Source organism: Arachis hypogaea, chromosome 4 (genome assembly GCF_003086295.3).
Source record: "Arachis hypogaea cultivar Tifrunner chromosome 4, arahy.Tifrunner.gnm2.J5K5, whole genome shotgun sequence".
NCBI classification, from domain to species: Eukaryota; Viridiplantae; Streptophyta; class Magnoliopsida; order Fabales; family Fabaceae; genus Arachis; species Arachis hypogaea.
The window spans coordinates 73,005-93,641 of record NC_092039.1 but is presented as its reverse complement, the minus strand read 5'-3'; the positions used below and the strand labels follow the sequence as shown (position 1 = coordinate 93,641).

The window sequence follows — 20,637 nt, the reverse complement described above, 5'->3', positions numbered from 1 at the left end:
TATCTCAATTTTTATAAATTTTTCAAAATTTTTTATGGTTTTATATCTAATAAAATATAAAATTATATATTTTTAAATATTTTGTTAATTAATTTAGTTTATTAAGTATTTATGTCACAGTAAGTTATTTTTATGTTTTATATCATTAAAAAATATGTTTAATTACTCTATTGGTCCCTATAGTTTCGCAAAATTTTTAATTAGGTCCCCATACTTTTTTCCTTTTAATTGAGTCCTGGCACCAAATTTTTTTTTAATTGGGTCCTTACACTTTTTTCTTTTATTTGGATCCCTACACCAATTTTTTTTAGTTAGATCCCTATAAAATTAAGCCAATTACTGCCAAGATGGACCTAATTGAAAAAAAAATTGGTGCAGAAATCCAATTAAAAGGAAAAAAGTATAGGGATCTAATTGAAAATTTCGCAAAACTATAAAGACCAACAGAATAATTAAACCTAAAAAATATAACATAAAATAATATAAGTTAATTGCACTAACAATTTTGTTAAGTGAATTTAAAATATATTAAAGTATTTTTATATAATAATAGGGGTAAAAATTAATTAAAAAATAATAAAAAAATCAACTAAATAAAATTAGAAAAAAATAATATTATCATAAATAATATTAAAATATTTTTATATAATTATAAATGTTAAAATTAATCTTAAAAAAAGAAATAGAAAAAAAATTCTAAATTAAATAAAAAATATAAATAATATAAATATATGTAGAGACATTTAAACTCTAGTACATAAAGAATAGTAACTTTTTAATTATCACTGCACTATTAAAGTTTACTATATACAATACATCCATTATAATATTATATGAGTTTTTAAAATTTGTTGGGGGCCAAGGCCATTACTTCCCCCCCCCCCTTTGAGTCCGTCTCTGACCACAAATATTGTCGATAGAAAATTATAAGTCTCTATAAAATAAAAAATATATAAAATAAATAACATATATAATTTTAAGGTTATTAATTAGATTATGGACCTTTTTTTTTAAATTATGGATTAACATGTAATTTTTTTATATTTTTTTCTAAAATTTTTTAAACTTATCAATATTTAAGTTGTCTATACACCACTTCTCAAAATATTATGATTTCACAAGTTATAATATGTGGGGTAAATCACCTTTATAAATCATTTACAAACCAATTTTAAGTGTATTCCCCAAAGTAAAAAAAGGCTATGCGCATGTCTCAATTTACATATCTACATGTCTCAATTTACATATCTATGTAAATCAAATTTATGGAGTTTGAATTATGTGTTTTCGTAGTAAATCGAATCTATAAGATTCGAATTACTTGGATACTATCTATGCTACTAAATCGAATGAAGGAGATTCAATTTATAATGAGCTGGATTGGTATTAAGTGAGTATAAATTGAACCTTATTGTTTCGATTTAGCATACAACATATAAATCGAAATTTATAGATTCGATTTAGCAGAAGATGACATCATTCGAATTATTTGAATTCAATTTACTTTCGAATCACCATGTCAAGTCATTCAAATCCTATAGATTCGATTTACTACTTATTTCCCTAATTCGAATCGATTGAATTCGATTTATGTAAAAATATAAATGAATACAATTAGTTAACGTTTTTTGGATTTGAGAGATTTAGATAATTTTGGGGTGGCTTTGGTTTATCAACGTAAATTAACCTAATATGTTATATTAGTTATTGTTATATATATGAAAAATGTGACTTATTTATGCATTATTTGAATTAAAAGAATTTGTAAGAAAATAAAATGATGGAGAAGAAAATGAATGGAAAAATCAAATTTTCATTGTTTAGATCAACAAAAAATTTAAATAAAAAACATAAAAGTGTATGTGGAACTCATATAAATTTTTTCTTTTCAAAATTGAGAAGAAAAGTGACAAAGAAATGTAAACATAGGAAAAAATATAAAGTTACCATTTGAATTATAATTTATATATAATATATAAAAATATTAATATAATTTTATTCTATTATAATTTTTTTCTTCTTACTTTTCCTTTCCATCAAAGCAAAAGAATTTTTTTTTTCTATTTTCTTTCCATTCATTTTTTCCTCATCTAAACAACACACAAAAAAATATACTTTTTTTCTCCTATTTTTTTTTATTTTCTTTCCTCTTATTTTCCATCTTATATCTAAACAATAGCTTAGTGTTTATCCATTTATTTTCTATTAACATTGTTATAACAAGGATACATGTAACTTTATAAAAATGATATAACAAAAACTTTGATTATCTGATAATTTATTAAGTGGCTAGAATAGCTCCACGTCACGAACCAATGAATGCTAGTAATAGGGATGATTACAAAAACAGTCGAAACGTGTATTTGCAGGGATTACTCCCGTTTTGGGGCTAGACGGAGACTCATAAAATCCTCACGACCTGCCATGCGAAAATGGATGGGGACTAGGGTTGGCAAATGGGCCGAAACCCATCGGCCTGGCCTGCATAACCCGTTAAAAAGGCGAGTTTATCTGAAAATTTGAGACCGCTAAACTTAAAAAGCCTGCCAACCTCGCACCGCCTAATCCATGGACTTTGGCGGGCTTCGGCGGGGCAGGACGGGGCGGGCTTTTCCGTTGGGCCAAACTTTTATTTTTTCAGGGCCATTTTTTTACAAATTTCTATGATATTATTGATCTACAAGAGGATGAAGATGATAATTAAAGATGTTCTAATCTATATTTTAGATTATGTTTTATGTTTAATTGATTGTAAACGGAAAGATGTTTAATTATATATTTTGGACAATATTTATTTTGCTTTGGACAATGTTGGTTTTATTATTTTGTTTTAAAAAAATTGATTTATAATTATATTCATTACATATTTATAATTATAAAGATTTTAATGTGTGTGAATTTAAAAATTATAATTTTTTTATGTTTTTAAAAATTATATATGTTGTTTAATATTTAATGGTTTATAAAAAAAGAGGGCCCGCCAGCCTACCATTAGGCAGAGTGGGGCGGGCCAATCCGTCAGATGGCAAGCTTTTGACGAAACAGGGCGAACTTTCCCGTTTGCTATCCCTAATGGGGACACGAACATAAATACCCGCCCATAGAACTTATTAAATATATGCGAATATACAATTATTAATTTATCCTAATTTATATATACATCAATCCATTTCTTGAATTTAGTAACCCTAATTTTTCTCTCCAATTCAAATTCTTCCTTTTCTTTCAGACTCATTTTCAGTCTCAATTCTCTCTCTAACTCACTTTCTCTGCCTCTCAAGTCTGTCACTACGTCATTCAGTATCGTTCCAAAAATTATGTTATGTTATTATGTTGGAATATATTTTTATGTTTTTTTCTTTTGAAATGTTATTTTTCATACCGAATATGTTATAAATTGTGTTGAATTATATTGAATTGATTATTTTATGATTATTATATTATGTCTTTTTGTGTTAATTTTTTTCAAAAGTTTTCAAAGAATATTCGTAGATAACTAAGGAGATCTGTATTCCCTAAGGGGTAATTAAACAATAACTTATAATGACAGAGAAGGAACGGGGACTGTAACAACCACCCCTTCTAGAAACAAAAATTAAATTCGAAATTCGAAAGTCAGTTGGGAGTTGGGCTTAGAATTTTGAATTTTATGGATAGGAATCTAATAACCGCCTTCCGTTTGAATTTAAAATTATCCCAACCACCCTATCACCAAATGTATATAAATAGGGGTGCACCTATAGGTAGAAAATCACTTCTCTCAAACACTAATCCTCTCCCTTCTCTCTCTACAAAAATATATTCTGTGTGCAAACACAAGGAACACAAGAGGCAAGCTCATAGGCAATAAGGAAGCGTTAGAAAAAGTGTAGGGAATTATGCCTTTCTTACTTATGTTGGCATGTAGTATGCTCTGTTTTATTTTCTTCCATCCATGCATGGCTATCATCTTTCATGTATTTTATGGCATGAATTATTCTTTGCTTATCTCTCGTCTACACTGAACATGATTATCTATTATGTCAATTATACCCTCTTGAATCCATTAATATGTATCCCATATCTTTTCTATGTGCATTTACATGACATTTTAATTACCATTCATTCCTTTCATGTTAAGAGTACATGTCCCTTTAAAATGTTTTATTAAATTATTTAACATTTTCTAATTTTACTATGTGCCTTACATGACCTTTGATACCGTTACATCATTATTATTCCTTTAATGTTGAGAGTACATGCTCCTTTTTGTGTCTTGTTCAAAGAACCCTATTTTATTATATGCAACTAAATGACTCCTTATATCATTATGTTATTATTGCTCTTTTATTTTAAAGATCAAGGGTACATGCTTCTTATAATATCTAATCCAAGTATTTCAAATACCTACTTTCTTACAATATGCATTTAGATTATATTTTATACATTATATCATTAATATCTTCTTAGGGTTAAGAGTACATGTTTCTTTATAATTGTTTTATTCAGCTAATTAATATCCCTCATTTTATTACATGAAATTATATTGACTTTTATACCATTAGATTAATATTAATATTTCCATGAGTTAAAAAGAGTACATGCTTTCTTAAATATTTTATTCAAACATCTAATATACCCTATTCTACTATGTGCATATCATTATGTCATTATTACTCATTTAAAGTCAAGAACACATGCTTTCTTAAATATTTTATTCGAATATTTAATATACCCTATTCTATTATGTGCATCTATGTGACCTGTTATATTATTATGTTATTATTACTCCTTTAAAGCCAAGAGTACATATTTTCTTAAATATTTTATTCAAACATTTAATATACCCTATTCTATTATGTGCATATCATTATTATTACTCTTTCAAAGTCAAGAGTACATGCTTTTCTTAAATGTTTTATTCAAATATATAATATACTCTATTCTTATTATATGATCGTTGCACCATTATATTACTCCTTTAGGATCGAGAATACATAATTTCTTTAATATTTTGTGCAATTATTTAAAATGTCCTATTTTCTGCACTTTGATATGACCTCTTTCAATCCATGCTATTATATTACCAAGATCTTTTAATTAGAAAATCTATACACATGCTAGAGTCTCATGATTTTCATATATCCCTTTATTATCACAATTGTTCCCATGATCTCTTCTTATATGATTTTTCTCTCGTGTATGTTTAAACAACCTAATTGTAAATTGAACTGGGGAATGATCCTTCGGTAAGGGAAGGTGACCCCCAAAGACAAGATAATCGAGATGATCCTTCGGTAAGGGAAGGTGATCGAATCGAGATGATCCTTCGGTAAGGGAAGGTGATCGGCAAACCTTTGGGAACCTTCGGTAAGGGAAGGAAACTCCCATCAATGTTATATAATAAGATATCTTTGTTGATATAACTCTTTTCTTGTATATGTCTAAATAACCTTGATTGTAAATTGAACTGAGGGAGTGATCCTTCGGTAAGGGAAGGTGACCCCCAAAGACAAGATATCGAGATGATCCCTCGGTAAGGGAGGGTGATCGATCGAGATGATCCTTCGGTAAGGGAAGGTGATCGCCAAGACACTCGAGATAAGAACCTTCGGTAAGGGAAGGGGACTCTCATTTATACCGGTTTGACCTCAATACCTTCCATAAAAGTTAAAAGTTAAGAAAGAAGAAAGCATGAATGAAAGTTTGATGTTTATGTTTTTTTCTTTAGATTTAATTATGATTATGTTACTTAAGATGTTATCCTTCTATTTTCCTATATACTTTCCTTTTTGCACACATGTTTTACAAGAAAGATACATATTACATGCCACGTTATACGCTCTTTTTAAAAATCCCGCACGTGGGCTGGAGATGGATATAGAGGTGTTGCATAGCACTCCTACTGAGACGTTAGGTTCTCACTCCCTTTCTTTTCCCATACTGTCTCCAGAGGAACATGGCATAGCGAATAGAGACGACGCAGTGTCCCCCGAAGGTAACTTCTGAGTATGACCCCTCGAAGCACGCGTGGATAGTTGCGACCACTACTACCGTGCTCCAAACTATCTACTTAGATCGAGAGTTCGTAGAAGAAGAACCCCAGCTGCCCGTCGTAACCTTCCTAAATAGGAACGCTTCAGCATCTAAGAAGCGGTCATCTAAGGTGGTACACCTCGAGTCTGACTCCGAAACCGAGGAAGAGGAATCCGACAACTCGAGCCAAGGATAGGACATGACACAAGGATGGAAGTCTCTTCGATGAAACTAGTTAGGATGCGTTAGTTTCCTTTTCGTCATAGTTACCTTTAAGCACTATCTCCTTTAGATCCGTGTTCATGGGAATTCTTTTATGTTTGCTTGAACCTCTTCGAGTTTTGTTCAATTTCATCCTTTTAGTACTACTCAATTTCCACCCAAAGTTTCGCACGTATTTTCCTTCTCTTCCTACCTAACGATTTAGTTATCTTTGCCTTTTCGTATTAAGTGTGACACCCTACTTAAAGGCCTTTAAAGGTAGAATATTAATTTAGGGTGTTACAGGGACATTTTTTTTAAATAAGAGTGAGGGATGGGAATGAGACTTCTCATGCTTCCCTGAGTACTCATTACTATATCTAACTAACAATGGTGATCCAATCTGAGCCGATTTAAGAAAGGACGCGTGGACTTCATCTGCATTGGGCCTTTAATATAATGAACCTAAGTCGGATTTAAGACCCTAACAATAGATTTTAGTTGATCTTACTTGTATTGAGGTCTTACTAGGTCCAAATATATCTTGAATTAATATTTTGAGTCATTGTTATAGCAAATACTATACTATTTAATATTATAACACTTAGTATATATAAAGTTGGAAGGTATTTTTTAATTCAAATTAAAAAAATTAATTATCTCTTTTTTTAATTTTAAATATTATTTTCTACTGTAACGAAAAAGTGAAAATAACAATAATCACTCATACAATTAAATTAGATAATCTTAATATATACATAGCACTATATATATCAAGGATTATTATATATGATATATATTTTTTTCTTTTCTGTAATAACTATTTATATAATTTATTGAACAATCTTTTCATCTTAATATTTAATAAATTTAACATACAAAATAAATAACTTAAGTCATCATCTAGGACAATAAATATAATAGTATAAATACTTATTTATTTATTAGTAGTGAAAAATATGTAAATAATATAAATTGATATTTTTTTAGTATAAAACCAATAATAAAAGTTATTAATTAAGTTAATTACATAATTAAAAAATTGTGAATCATTTCTTAAATAATAATAAAAAATAAGATTACTATTTTCACATATTATAAAATTTATGAAAAAAATTTTAGATAATAAATCAATTCTCAATAAATTATACATTAATTCTGTTTAAAAAAATGAATACGTTAGATATTATTATTTACGTACTAATATACTATATATATTATCGATTATTAAGTTTATAATTAATTTTTAATCTAATTTTTGGTAATTAAAATTTAAATGATTGAAATTATTAAATGTTGAATATTTTGCATCTATACAATTTATTTTTTTTATTAAAATTAAAAAAATGAGTTGTTAATCAATTCTAAATTTAAATTTAAATTTGAGTAAGAAAATAAAAAAATATTTTAAATTTTATCTCACTAACCAAAAATAATTTTAAGATAAGAAATTACTTTATACCTCATATATCTCATATATATTATAGGATAGTATGATCATTTGCTATTTTTTAATAGTAAATTTTGTAAACTAAAATAGTGTAAGAAATTAGAAGAAAATCTATTTACAAGTTTAAGAAATTTTAATTTATTTTTCAATAGGATAAATTATATATTAAATAACAAAAATTGTTATTGATTTCTCTTCACACTAACTAATATTCAATGATGGTATTTGAGTACATCATGTTACTAAAAAATATTAATCGATCTAATAACTTTTGTAACGGACATAAGTTCATGAATTTGAAAATTTAAAAATTATTTCATAAAATATGAAGTTTTAACAAGTAATAATATTGATCATATTATTTTGACTTCCAGAATGAATACGATACTAACAAATAAAATTGTCCCAAATAAATTTTAACAAAGGCAAAAGTCCATAAATATTGCTATTAATGAAAAATCAATCTATTTTAAAGACAAATATAATTTTTTTCTACGGATTTCCTAATTCTGCAAGTCGAGGACTAATCCACCAGATGTTCTATTCATTAAGGGTCTCGCTAACCAATGGATTGTTATACGCACAAGGCTAAATTCGAACTCCAAATACTTGCTTAAGTGGACAAATGAGATAACCATTCAACCAATTTAAATTGATTAAAAATAATATTAATTATTTTGAATATTTTTAAGTTGTAAAATATTTATAATAATAATTACTATATATATTTTTTATTTAAATTTCCCTAAAAAGTTTTTATATAATTTCATATATTATCTCTACAGAGTACGAGAAGATACAGTAGTTCATATTTAAAAATATAATTAAAAATTTAATTTTAATATATAGGAGTTTAAATAATCATCTAATTAAATTTATTTGTTTAGATGTTGTTTAAAAATTAATTGTTTTTATAATATGATAATAATATATAATTAAATATTTATATAAAATTTTTTTTTTATATTATTATTTTGTTGGGAAGGGTATAAATCACTGCTTTATATTTCCGTTATTTTAGTTCGTTCGTGGCAAATTTACGCACGTGCCTATAGTTGGAGACGGTGTCACCGGCCTTTCTATCTTTCTCTACGGGGAAATCTTCTCAGTCTTCGTCGGCGCGGTCGTACATGCTTTCGGGTTCCTTCTCCGGTTCAATATAGCGAATTTGAGCTTGTGTTCCGCTATTTGTACACGTTTTCGCCGGTTTAGGTTCGTCGTAACCCATCATCAATCTATTAGGGTTTTGTGTTATTATTTCATTGATTTGATTCGCTACCTTCGGCTTCTCAGAGTTATTGTGTTTGATTGAATCTGTATTTGGATAACTTGAATTTAGTCTTTCAATTTCCAATAACGTCTAGAGGGGGATCAGCTTAGCGTGATTTGATATACGTTTTCCTTTTTTTCTTTTTATTACTGTCCCCCTTCTTTTGTTGATATAATTGGGCAAAGTTTAAAATGATCTCTTGCATTCGATGTTTGCTGGCTTCTCCTAGAAGGAATTGTATATTGCGATTACGAGGGTTTCTTCCCAGTCTTTGGTGTTATTGCTACTAATAAAATTGTTGACTTTTGATTTATCGTGGTTTTGGGGGGATTTGTAGATAAACCGAATCTACTTTCTTTTCCTTTGCAGAATTCTCACAGTTATAAGGGCGTTTGTTTTGTTATCTTCATTATAAGCTTTGGTGCGGGAGAAGTGCTACCTGATGGTGGAAATCTTGTAACATTTTTGGGTTATGTGAAGAATAGAGAAGATGAAGCTACAGGCACATATTCCGGGTCAGATATCGGGTCAGGTACCTAATCAAGCAGGATCTCAGTTACCTGGACTGACCCAATTGAATGGGAATGTTCCTCCTCAGATGCCAATTATGGGTGGTGTTCCGCGTCCAACAATTAATATGGACCCTGAATTACTTAGAGCACGATCGTTTATTCAAGAGAAGATGTAAGTTCTTGTATTTGTTTATTTGCTTTCAAATTCAATAATCTGGTGACTTTACTACTTATGAGAAATTTTGTCAGTGGAGGTAACAAGTGGAGATGGATATTTACTTACGACCAACTAGTGATAAATAAATCCTGAAAATTAGTGTATGTAATATTGATTAGTTCACAAACAAGAGGAACCACAGTATTATTAAAAATCAAAAGGGGAAAGGAAAATAATTTTCTTTGACCTTGATCATGATGAAACTATTCTTTTTGCGTCCAAGTTATAATTTATGCACTGTGGTTAACTTGTACATGATATGATATATTAATTTAAGCAGTTAAGGAATTCTATTCACGTTGCAGATGCAGCTTTTGCAAATGTAGTTGTAACTCAATATTTTGCATCACCTATGAATCTATTATTTTTATTAATGTTTATTTTGTGCTGCCATTTGATCCATGATGCTGATACGATCTAGTGGGATAAGCTTTGTTGTATTTTTTTCTGCCATGAACTTTAACACTGATTCAATCTTTACTCCCAGATATGATATGTTATTGCAACGACAACAGCATCCAGTTACAGAAGTACATAGAAGGAAAGTTAAGGATCTTGCAAAACGCTTGGAGGAGGGCATGTTAAAAGCTGCTCTCTCTAAGGTTGTTTTTTATGTTAAAATACTTTTTGTACCTCTACCTAATTTTATTTATTATTATAATGCCAATGTTTTCCATTGTGGAATCAGAAACATGTTAATTCTCAGGATGACTGTACTACTTTCTGGCTTTTTTTTTTTTATCAACAGTTACTACTTTTGCATTGACATTGCTTTGTATTTCATTATTTAGGAGGACTACATGAACTTGGAAACTCTAGAGAGTCGTTTATCTAATTTCCTAAGAAGAGCACACATGAATAATCACAACCAACAGTATCAACAGCTTGTTACCTCTGCTCCAATTGGTACAATGATACCAACTCCTGGTATGTCCCAAGTTCCTAATTCTAGCATGCTGGTTCCCTCTTCTATGGATGCTTCAGTGATTTCTACCAGTGGCTGCAATAGCATAGGATCAACATCTTTCAATGGTGTAAGCATGTTACCATCTGGTGGTATGCTTGGAAGTTCTGTAAATCGATCTGATGGTAATATTGGGTGTTATGGTTATTTACCAACCCTGTTGCTTTACAATTTACATTATTTTACTGCATTATTGAGTCTATATTTATTGCAGGTTTGTCCAATGGTTATCAGCAGTCTTCATCCAGCTTTTCTGTTGGGTCAGGGGGGAATATGTCAGCAATGGGGGTGCAGAGAATTGCTAGCCAAATGATTCCCACTCCTGGTTTTAGTGTCAGCAGTAATAATTCACACATGAATATAGATTCTTCCACTACTGGCAGTTCCTTTTCTGGTGTAGAGTCTACAATGGTATCGCAGCCATCACTGCAGCAGACGAAGCAGCATGGGCAAAATAGTCATGTTTTGCAGAACATTGGCAGCCAAATGGGTAGTGGAATGAGATCTGCTTTACTGCAAAAATCATTTGGGAACTCAAATGGTGCTGTAAATAGTGGACTTGGCTTGATTGGAAACAATATGCAACTTGCAAATGAACCTGGAACTACTGATGGTTATGCGCCAACCTACGTTAATTCCCCTAAACACTTACAGCAGCACTTCGATCAAAATCAGCAACCAGTTGTTCAGGGTAATGTTTCTTATTTCTTCATTATTGTTGTTTCTTTTTTACCTCTTCTGTTTTCCTCTCTCTCTCTCTCTCTCTCTCTCTCTCTCTCTCTCTCTCTGTTTTTCTTTTTCTTTTTGGGTGGGGGGAGGAGCTAGCCTATGTCATTTACCTCACCCTGCACCAATGTATTTTAGGGTCTTTTGCACATTTTTGTTTATCGGTTTTATGCATGTACTGTGCACTTTTTCTCCTTAGAAGTGACATATCTGAAAGAGTGATGATTTTATTATTAGGTGATGGATATGGATTGAATAATGTTGACACGTTCGCTTCTGGAAATTTTTATGCATCTGCAACAACCTCTGGGTCCATGATTAATGCTCAGAACACAAATTCAGTAAAATTGCCATCAATACCCAAAACTAGTTCATTGATAAGTGGTCACTCAAATTTGCATGGTATCCAGCAGGCTGCTCATATAAAGTCTCAAGCAATTAATCAACTGGAAAAGTTGAGTTTCCAGTCTTCATTGTCTTCACGAGATGGACTTCTGCATTCGCAACAGCAACATCAGCAAAGGCCCCAACAATATCAACAGCCAGACCAGTATGCACAGCAGCAATGCCAATTGAAGATGCAAAATCAGCAACCTCAGCATATGGTGAACAACGATACTTGCAGTCAGTCTCAACTGTCTTCTCATCTAGAGAACCGAGTGAAGCCTGAGCCGGGGGTTGAACACCATAAGGAAGTACTCAGCTCTCATGTTCCTGAACAGTTTCATTTGGCTGAGATGCAGAGTCATTTCCACCAGAACTCAGCTGAAGATTGCTCTAGGAGTGATCAACATCTTGCATATCCATCTGGTGTACATGACTTAGCCTCGTCAACACCTCAAAATTCACAACAAATGTTGCACATGCACCAATTGGTTGCAGAGCCTCAGAATAATCTTAACTGTCTTACGGTTGGGGTGCAATCCAAATCTTTAGTTCTAAATCAATGGCCTCAGTCACAAGATAGTAACCATATGCCTGCGAATATTTCACATGAGCAGCATGTCCACAGGGATTTCCACCAAAGAATATCAGTGCAGGGTGAAGCTCACTGCAATAATTTATCTTCAGATGGATCGATTATTGGTCAAGCAGTTGCTCCTAGAGCTTCAGTTGATCTGATAGACTCTGGAAGTGGGGTCAAAAAGGAACACAGGAATCAGCAGAGGTGGCTTTTATTTCTACTTCATGCCCGACGGTGTCCTGCCCCTGAAGGACAGTGCCCAGAACGCTTCTGTTCTAATGCACAGAAGTTATGTAAGCACATAGATGGTTGTAACAAGGTTCATTGTTCATATGCTCGGTGTCATCATACCAGGCTTTTGATTCGTCATTACATGAACTGCAAGGATCCTTGTTGCCCTGTTTGTGTTTTCGTAAGAAATTATCGACGTGCAGTGCAACTTAAGTCTCAGATTCGGTCAGAGCATGAATCAAGTTTGCCAATTACAGCAAACGGGTCCTGTAAAACATATAATACTGTGGCCCCGTTGGCTAGATTGATCTCAAAGCCTCCATTAGCTGCTGAAACTTCAGAAGATCTACATCCATCTCTAAAACGTATAAAGACTGAGCATTGCACCATGCAATCCATGAATCCTGAAAATGACAATTCTTCATCCATTTCTGCAAATTGTGAATCTCTTATTTCCAGGGATGCACAGTCCCTGGCCTATCCAAATGCTGAGAAATCTATCTCAATTAAGTCTGAGATTGCTGAAGTTAAGGCTGAAGCTTCAGCACATTTGGTACATGAAAAGCTTAGTGAGATGAAAATGGATAGCAATCGTTCAGATAATAAAACGTTGGGTGGTGAACCTGCCAAATATGATGAACCTGCTAATTTATGTAGGTCAGAACATGTTAAAACTGAGAAAGAAAGTGCACAAGATAAGCAAGAAAATGTGATGCAGCCATCTGAAAATGCAGCTGGAACCAAGTCTGGCAAGCCAAAAATAAAGGGTGTCTCGTTAACTGAACTATTTACGCCTGAGCAAGTCAGGGAACATATCACTGGCCTAAGGCAATGGGTTGGTCAAGTAAGTTATTTATTTATTCTCATACCAACTTTTCACATGATGATGATGATAAATTATTCCATTGCTTTAGTTTATTTCGTTTCTATGTTTCTTCCTAAAGTTTGTGCATCTATTGTTTGAAGAACATGTAATTCATCTGGGCTTATCATTTCCTTGAAGAACATGGCTGGGTGATCAAAAGTTCAAACTTCAAAGTTATTTTTAAGTTGTGGAGGTCTCTTAATTTTAAAAAATTATACGGAAATAAACAAAAGTGGGGAATCCATTGTTATTTTGTGGCATATATGACTTGGTTTTTCAATATCACAATGGAAATTTATTTATTTGTTTTGGGTATCCATTAGAGAAGAAAATGTATCTGAACTATACATTAAGCTAGAACTTCATTCCCACTAGAAAACTGGCGGTGTGATTCTCTGCACAATTTGCATGGATAGACAAAAATCCAATGCCTAGAGACAAAGGTTTTCTTTTAAAGGTAGTAGGTATTTCAATAAAGCAAAAGGCACTAAAGAACAGCAGGTAAAATACCCTGCCACAAGAATATGCCTCCTTTCTCCTACAAAGGAAATTTTCTAATTTTTTAGGGCATTGGAAATATTTAAATTCACAAAACAAACAAAAAGGTATACTCTAAATGTATCAACTGGACAAAGCTTGTACTATGCTTATTTGGCTATTGGAAAACTTGGGTTCCTGATTGCAACTATAACATTTCTCAAATTTATCTGTTACCCACATCTGACTGTGGTGCATCTATTGTTGGTCATCTATTTTCTTGTGACAGAGCAAATCAAAAGCAGAGAAGAACCAAGCAATGGAGCATTCGATGAGTGAGAATTCTTGTCAGTTGTGTGCTGTAGAGAAGCTTACTTTTGAACCCCCACCAATCTATTGTACAACCTGTGGTGTTCGTATTAAACGAAACAATATGTATTATACCACGGGGGCTGGTGATACACGGCATTATTTTTGTATTCCATGCTATAATGATGCTCGTTCAGAGAACATTAACGTTGACGGGACTCCAATTCCGAAGTCAAGATTGGAAAAGAAGAAGAATGATGAAGAAACTGAGGAATGGGTGCGTGGCATGTGTGTCCTTTTGTTGTTTGATTGGCATTCTATTTGTTAATTGACGGTATATATTTTCTGTGTGCAGTGGGTTCAATGTGATAAATGTGAAGCCTGGCAACATCAAATTTGTGCCTTATTTAACGGAAGAAGAAATGACGGTGGACAAGCTGAATACACTTGCCCTAACTGCTATATTCAAGAGGTAGAAAGAGGAGAGCGCAAGCCTTTACCCCAAAGTGCTGTTCTTGGAGCCAAAGATTTGCCGCGAACCATTCTCAGTGACCACATAGAACAGCGATTATTTAAAAGACTAAAGCAAGAAAGGCAGGAGAGGGCAAGGCTTCATGGAAAATCTTATGAAGAGGTGATTCATTTACTGATTAGTAGAAGAAAAATGTGCTAGTCCTTTTTGTTAAAATATTTTTAAAATATATTTCAGTTGTTTATTTTTTAAATAAATAAAATAACCAAGCCTTGTTCAATTATTCGGAGTCAGTTACATGAATTAAACCTTATCTTTTCTGTTCAATTGATACTGATGAAATTCCTTCTTAGCAAATCCTGATTATTTGTGGACTACTAAATTTATTTGGTGTGTGTTATGCTGGAGATTAATAAACATTTCGACTTGGATATTGCCAGGTTCCAGGAGCTGAATCGCTTGTTATAAGAGTTGTGTCATCTGTTGACAAGAAGTTAGAAGTGAAACAGCGATTTTTGGAGATTTTTCAGGAAGAAAATTATCCAACAGAATTCCCATATAAATCCAAGGTATGGGGAGTTGCTTTCGTAGTTCTGTTGATCTGGTGCTAATTAAAACATGAATAACACTATTCGTAAACCAAACACTCTTGACACCTGTATAAAAATACAATTGTTACTAATTAATTATATATTTAAATTATGTTTTAAGTAATAAAACAAAGAGAATGTGTGTTGGTGGTTAAGAAAATATTGGTGTTAAAATGGTGAGTATGCATAACGGGATTGTTAAAATATTAAATTTAACACCCTTATCTTGCTATCCCAGGTAATTTTGCTGTTTCAAAAGATTGAAGGTGTGGAAGTCTGCCTATTTGGCATGTATGTCCAAGAATTTGGATCTGAATGTCAGTTGCCCAACCAGCGCCGAGTGTATCTTTCATATCTTGACTCTGTGAAGTATTTTAGGCCTGAGGTTAAGGCCGTAACTGGAGAGGCTCTTCGGACTTTTGTTTACCATGAAATTCTGGTAAATTTTAGTCAAGTTCTTATTTTCTTCCTGTAAACAATATTTTATTATAATTGAGGAGTGTACAATATAATTTTTTTGTAGATTGGATACCTTGAATATTGCAAGAAACGTGGTTTTACAAGCTGCTATATATGGGCATGTCCACCATTGAAGGGTGAAGACTATATTTTATATTGCCATCCAGAAATTCAGAAAACACCAAAATCTGATAAGCTTAGGGAATGGTGAGCAAAATAGCTTCAGTATAAACAAAATGAAAGAGAAGTGGGCTCTCTTTTGCTTATGCAATTTTACTGCTTTTATTCATCCCTAACTTCAGTTTCTTTTGTGGATGTTTCTTCAGGTATCTGTCCATGCTGAGAAAAGCTATCAAGGAGAATATTGTGGTTGATCTCACCAACTTATATGATCATTTCTTTGTATCTACTGGTGAATCTAGGGCTAAGGTTACAGCTGCCAGACTCCCATATTTTGATGGTGACTACTGGCCTGGGGCTGCTGAGGATTTGATTTATCAGCTTCGCCAAGAGGAAGATGGAAGGAAACAAAATAAGAAAGGAACAACTAAAAAAACTATAACAAAAAGGGCCTTAAAAGCATCTGGTCAGTCAGATCTCTCTGGCAACGCCTCGAAAGATCTGCTTCTCATGCACAAAGTAATTCACTTATATATATTGTTTATTTATATATTTTTTGTCTTTGGGGTAAATAACGTCCCTTGCAAATAATTTAAATTATTTGGATATTTTATGTGATATAATTATATCTTCAACCGTTCAGGCGTGTTCCTTGGTTGAGTGCTTTTAATATCTAATCCATATGTGTAATAATGGTTTTCTTCCTACAATGCTTATCTTTCTCCAGCTTGGTGAAACCATTTGCCCAATGAAGGAGGATTTTATCATGGTTCATCTACAGCATGCATGCAGTCATTGTTGTATTCTAATGGTGTCTGGCAACCGTTGGGTTTGCAACCAGTGCAAGAATTTTCAGATTTGTGATAGGTAAGTATTTTTCACTTCTATCTCCGTTTGCCATATGATTCTGTTGACTGCAATTGGTTAAACATACTATCTCAGTGTATGCATTACCATACAGTTGTAGGGTAAACAGTAAAACCACAGAAAAGGATGCAAGAACAGAGAAAGGAAAATGAAATATTTTATTTCCTCTCTGCTCCACTCTTCGAATTCTGCCTAACTAATTTGAACTATTCCCTATCACTCCATTCTCCCATTTGTAGAGTTCTCCTGCATAATCAGTAATTAACTATGAACTACATTTTGTAATCACTTCAATCAGTTACAACTTACAAGCAGTTAGCTGTTAACTTTCCAAACGCAACCTTTCTTTACCAACATTTAGCCAAAACTCCCTCCCTCTCTCCTTGCCTTCAGAGTGAAGTTCTGACTTCTGAGTGTCCTGTTAACAGTTTGAAGCACCTCTGGGGTCTGCTTGAAATATGATAGCTGAGTTTTCCTCCGTGCAGGATAATGCAAACCTTTTGACTGTGCAAGAGACCTCCCCTCCCCCTCCCCCAAATCTGCATCTGACAACTGGGATTGAATAGGTGGAAACCATCTATTATCCCAAATAAAATTTCAGCAGGTCTCTTCTGCTTTCTGAATAAGATTCTCTTGCTGGCATCCTTTTGGGCTGGCCCATTTGATCAAATATTAATTAAAATTCCGAGATTCTCTTTCTCTGTCATTCTTTTCTATTTCCCATGTATGCTGTTGTGACTAGGCAACTGTCATAGCAGCCTCAAGATCTAGTGGTTTTGATGTGAGGAACAGCCCATGCTTATCTGCAGCTGGAGTCCTCTGTCCTCCTGTCTTCCCTGGTGTGATTCCAGCCTTGATGTAGTATTCTCCCTTCTAGCCTCTTCCTTTTGCTTTCAACTCAATTGACTATGGACATTGAAGGTCACCCACAGCCACACCACTCATCCTATTTCACTTAGTCATCCACTTCAAATTCCACTATTAGAGTTGGTAATACTTTTAGTCTGGAAACTCAAGGAAACTTTGGAAGAAATATCACAGATATTTAAATATGAATGGGTTGACCACGTCTATTGATCTATGTAGCAAACCCCCACCTGGTGGGATAAACCTTTCTTGTTGCAGAGTTGGGAATACTTTCATTATTGTGGATAGCTGGAAAGTATTAGTATAGTTGATTTATTTATTTAAGTTGCCAGTTTTTTCTTATTCAGGTCTTGAGTTATAACTAGATGACAAGAGTTTTTGCTTGCTGCCTTATGCCATGCTTAAACTCTCTTGTATTACAAACAGTTTTAATTCAGACTGGGCAAGTGCTATGGAATATGGATATTGTTTCAATAACAGATTTGTGTTTCTCAACATTGTATCTGATTATTATCTATTTGACGCCCCAGCCCCATTGTTGTTGTTTTTGTGCAGTTGTGTCAATAACATCTTATGTTGTTTGCCTGATCCTTGTTACAAAATATTCAATACCTTGATCTAATATAAATGGTTTCTTAGGTGCTATGAAGTGGAATTAAAACGTGAAGAGAGAGAAAGGCATCCTATTAATCAGAGGGAGAAACATACCCTTTATCCAGTAAGTAAAGAGTTCTACCTAATTAGAACATTTCCCTTGTTCTATCATGTGATAATTTTATTAGTACTTGCTTGTTACTCACCTTAATGTCTGCCTAATTAGTAATTACTACTAGGAGGTATTAAGTTGTCAGACATTATGGAGTTCCAATTTGAACTCACATAGTGATTGTGTTTTCAGCCACAACTTCCCCTTGAGCATTTTAATTGTAGATTTTTCTGTATATTCACAGAAAAAAGGGTGAAAAAATAGTACAGATTATCGTGTGGCACTAACTGATTGGAAGTGAATTTGGGTTTTATTTAAATATTTTAAAAAAAATAACTTGCACTGTCTTGCAGATTGAAATCAATGATGTTCCAGTTGATACAAAGGACAAAGATGATATTCTCGAGAGTGAATTCTTTGATACTAGACAAGCATTTCTCAGTCTCTGCCAGGGAAATCATTATCAATATGATACACTTAGGCGAGCCAAGCATTCATCAATGATGGTTCTATATCATCTTCATAATCCAACCGCTCCTGCATTTGTGACTACCTGTAATATATGCTATCTTGACATAGAAACTGGCCAAGGGTGGCGCTGTGAGGTTTGCCCCGAGTATGATGTATGTAATGCTTGTTATCAAAAGGATGGAGGCATTGACCATCCCCATAAGTTGACAAATCATCCATCAATGGCAGATCGTGATGCTCAGAACAAAGAAGCAAGGCAGCTTCGAGTATTGCAGGTATTGCACAATATTTATTTTTATTTTTTGTTCCTCTGAATTTTTTGTTAGTTCCCTAGTAAAATTGGATACTTGGTTTCCTTATTCTAACAATTGAGATATTTAAAGGAAAAAATTATTAGAATTTTAGGAGTTTCATCAATCGTTACATGGTAAAAAAAGAAAAAAAGAGGATTTTTTTAAATTGCTTGCTTCTTTTGTCCATAGTAACTATCTTTCTGTATATGCTTTTTGATTTAAATGAATTTGTGTTTGTATTTACAGCTACGGAAAATGCTTGATCTACTTGTGCATGCATCCCAATGTCGTTCCGCACATTGCCAATATCCAAATTGCCGCAAAGTAAAGGGGCTTTTCCGCCACGGGATGCACTGCAAAACACGAGCTTCTGGAGGTTGTGTTCTTTGTAAGAAAATGTGGTATTTGCTTCAACTCCATGCTCGTGCTTGCAAGGAATCGGAATGCCACGTGCCGCGTTGCAGGTTTGTGGGTTTGGGCATTATCTCCTTCTCTCAAATTTTTCATCCGTTAACTTTTTTCCTTGTATGTGTTAAATCAGGGATTTGAAAGAGCATTTAAGGAGATTGCAGCAACAGTCTGATTCACGGCGTAGGGCTGCTGTAATGGAGATGATGAGGCAAAGAGCTGCAGAAGTTGCCAACAACGCTGGATGAGCAATTTGTTATGTAGATACGAAGGATAATGCTAAGTCCAAATGGAGGTAGACATTAGGTACACCGTACACCTATGTTCTGACAGCGATGATTTCTTTTTGTGGGAATACATAGTGCATCTTCTATTGATTGTTTGTAGTATCCTTTATTTAAAGCTTAAAAGTAAATAGTTTAGTATCTTTTAGCATGTTTCGCATTTAATAAACAATTATTGCTGTTTGCTGGATAGCATCTGCAGATCAGTTTCTTGTTATTGATTATTATCCCTCTATGATTTACCGCAATGGAAGGTTTCAGTGTATACAGTAGCCTGTCCAGATCTTATACAATATATAAGGAATTAAGGATCGGTTCGATTTGTAAAAATACTTGAGCTTTTGATGATATTATTTTGTAAAACATGACATCTTTTCTTGTAAATATAACACTAGGAGAGATCAGAGTGATAATATCAAATAATCGAATAGTATATTTTGAATTTTTTTTTTTGGTTCGTTCAGCAATCATGATTCGTTAATTTCGTTTTAGTCTTTAGTTTTTCATAATGATCATTTTGGATTTTTGTTCTGCTGAAATTGGCCTTTTTTCTTTGGTCGGGAATTGGCCATGTTAAGTAAAATTACAAAACAGAAGAGACTAATGTAAGGTAAAATTAGGTACCAGTCCAAAAAAGAGGTTTTTTTTTTTAATTTATTTAGGTAGGGTATAATTTGATAACGTGAAAAGGAAAATTGGACCTTGTTAAATAAATAAAAATGCAAAAGTAGAGAGACTAATGTGAAGTAAACTTAAATTAGATAAGTATAGTTTAATTTCTTTAATTTGATAAAGAGAAATATCGTTTTTTTTTTAGATTAAGTCTTAAACAAAGTTTCTAAAAAGTTCTTTTTTCTTCACCTATTTTTTGTTAAATTTTAAGCTAATTTATTTTAAAT

General features: G+C 32.8%; 1 protein-coding gene across 1 annotated transcript; it reads left to right on the top strand.

Moving 5' to 3' along the window:
* Positions 1 to 8,661: 8,661 nt before the first annotated feature.
* Positions 8,662 to 20,101, top strand: LOC112795498 (histone acetyltransferase HAC1). The gene is made up of 17 exons (XM_025837431.3): positions 8,662 to 8,878; positions 9,306 to 9,620; positions 10,153 to 10,267; positions 10,457 to 10,754; positions 10,844 to 11,320; positions 11,593 to 13,394; positions 14,182 to 14,478; positions 14,557 to 14,835; positions 15,114 to 15,242; positions 15,502 to 15,702; positions 15,787 to 15,929; positions 16,049 to 16,361; positions 16,570 to 16,709; positions 18,216 to 18,294; positions 18,636 to 19,028; positions 19,293 to 19,510; positions 19,588 to 20,101. Exons 2-17 carry the CDS (start codon positions 9,427 to 9,429, stop codon positions 19,700 to 19,702), a joined length of 5,193 nt encoding a protein of 1,730 aa, XP_025693216.1. The 5' UTR covers positions 8,662 to 8,878; positions 9,306 to 9,426; the 3' UTR covers positions 19,703 to 20,101.
* The last annotated feature ends 536 nt before the right edge of the window (positions 20,102 to 20,637 follow it).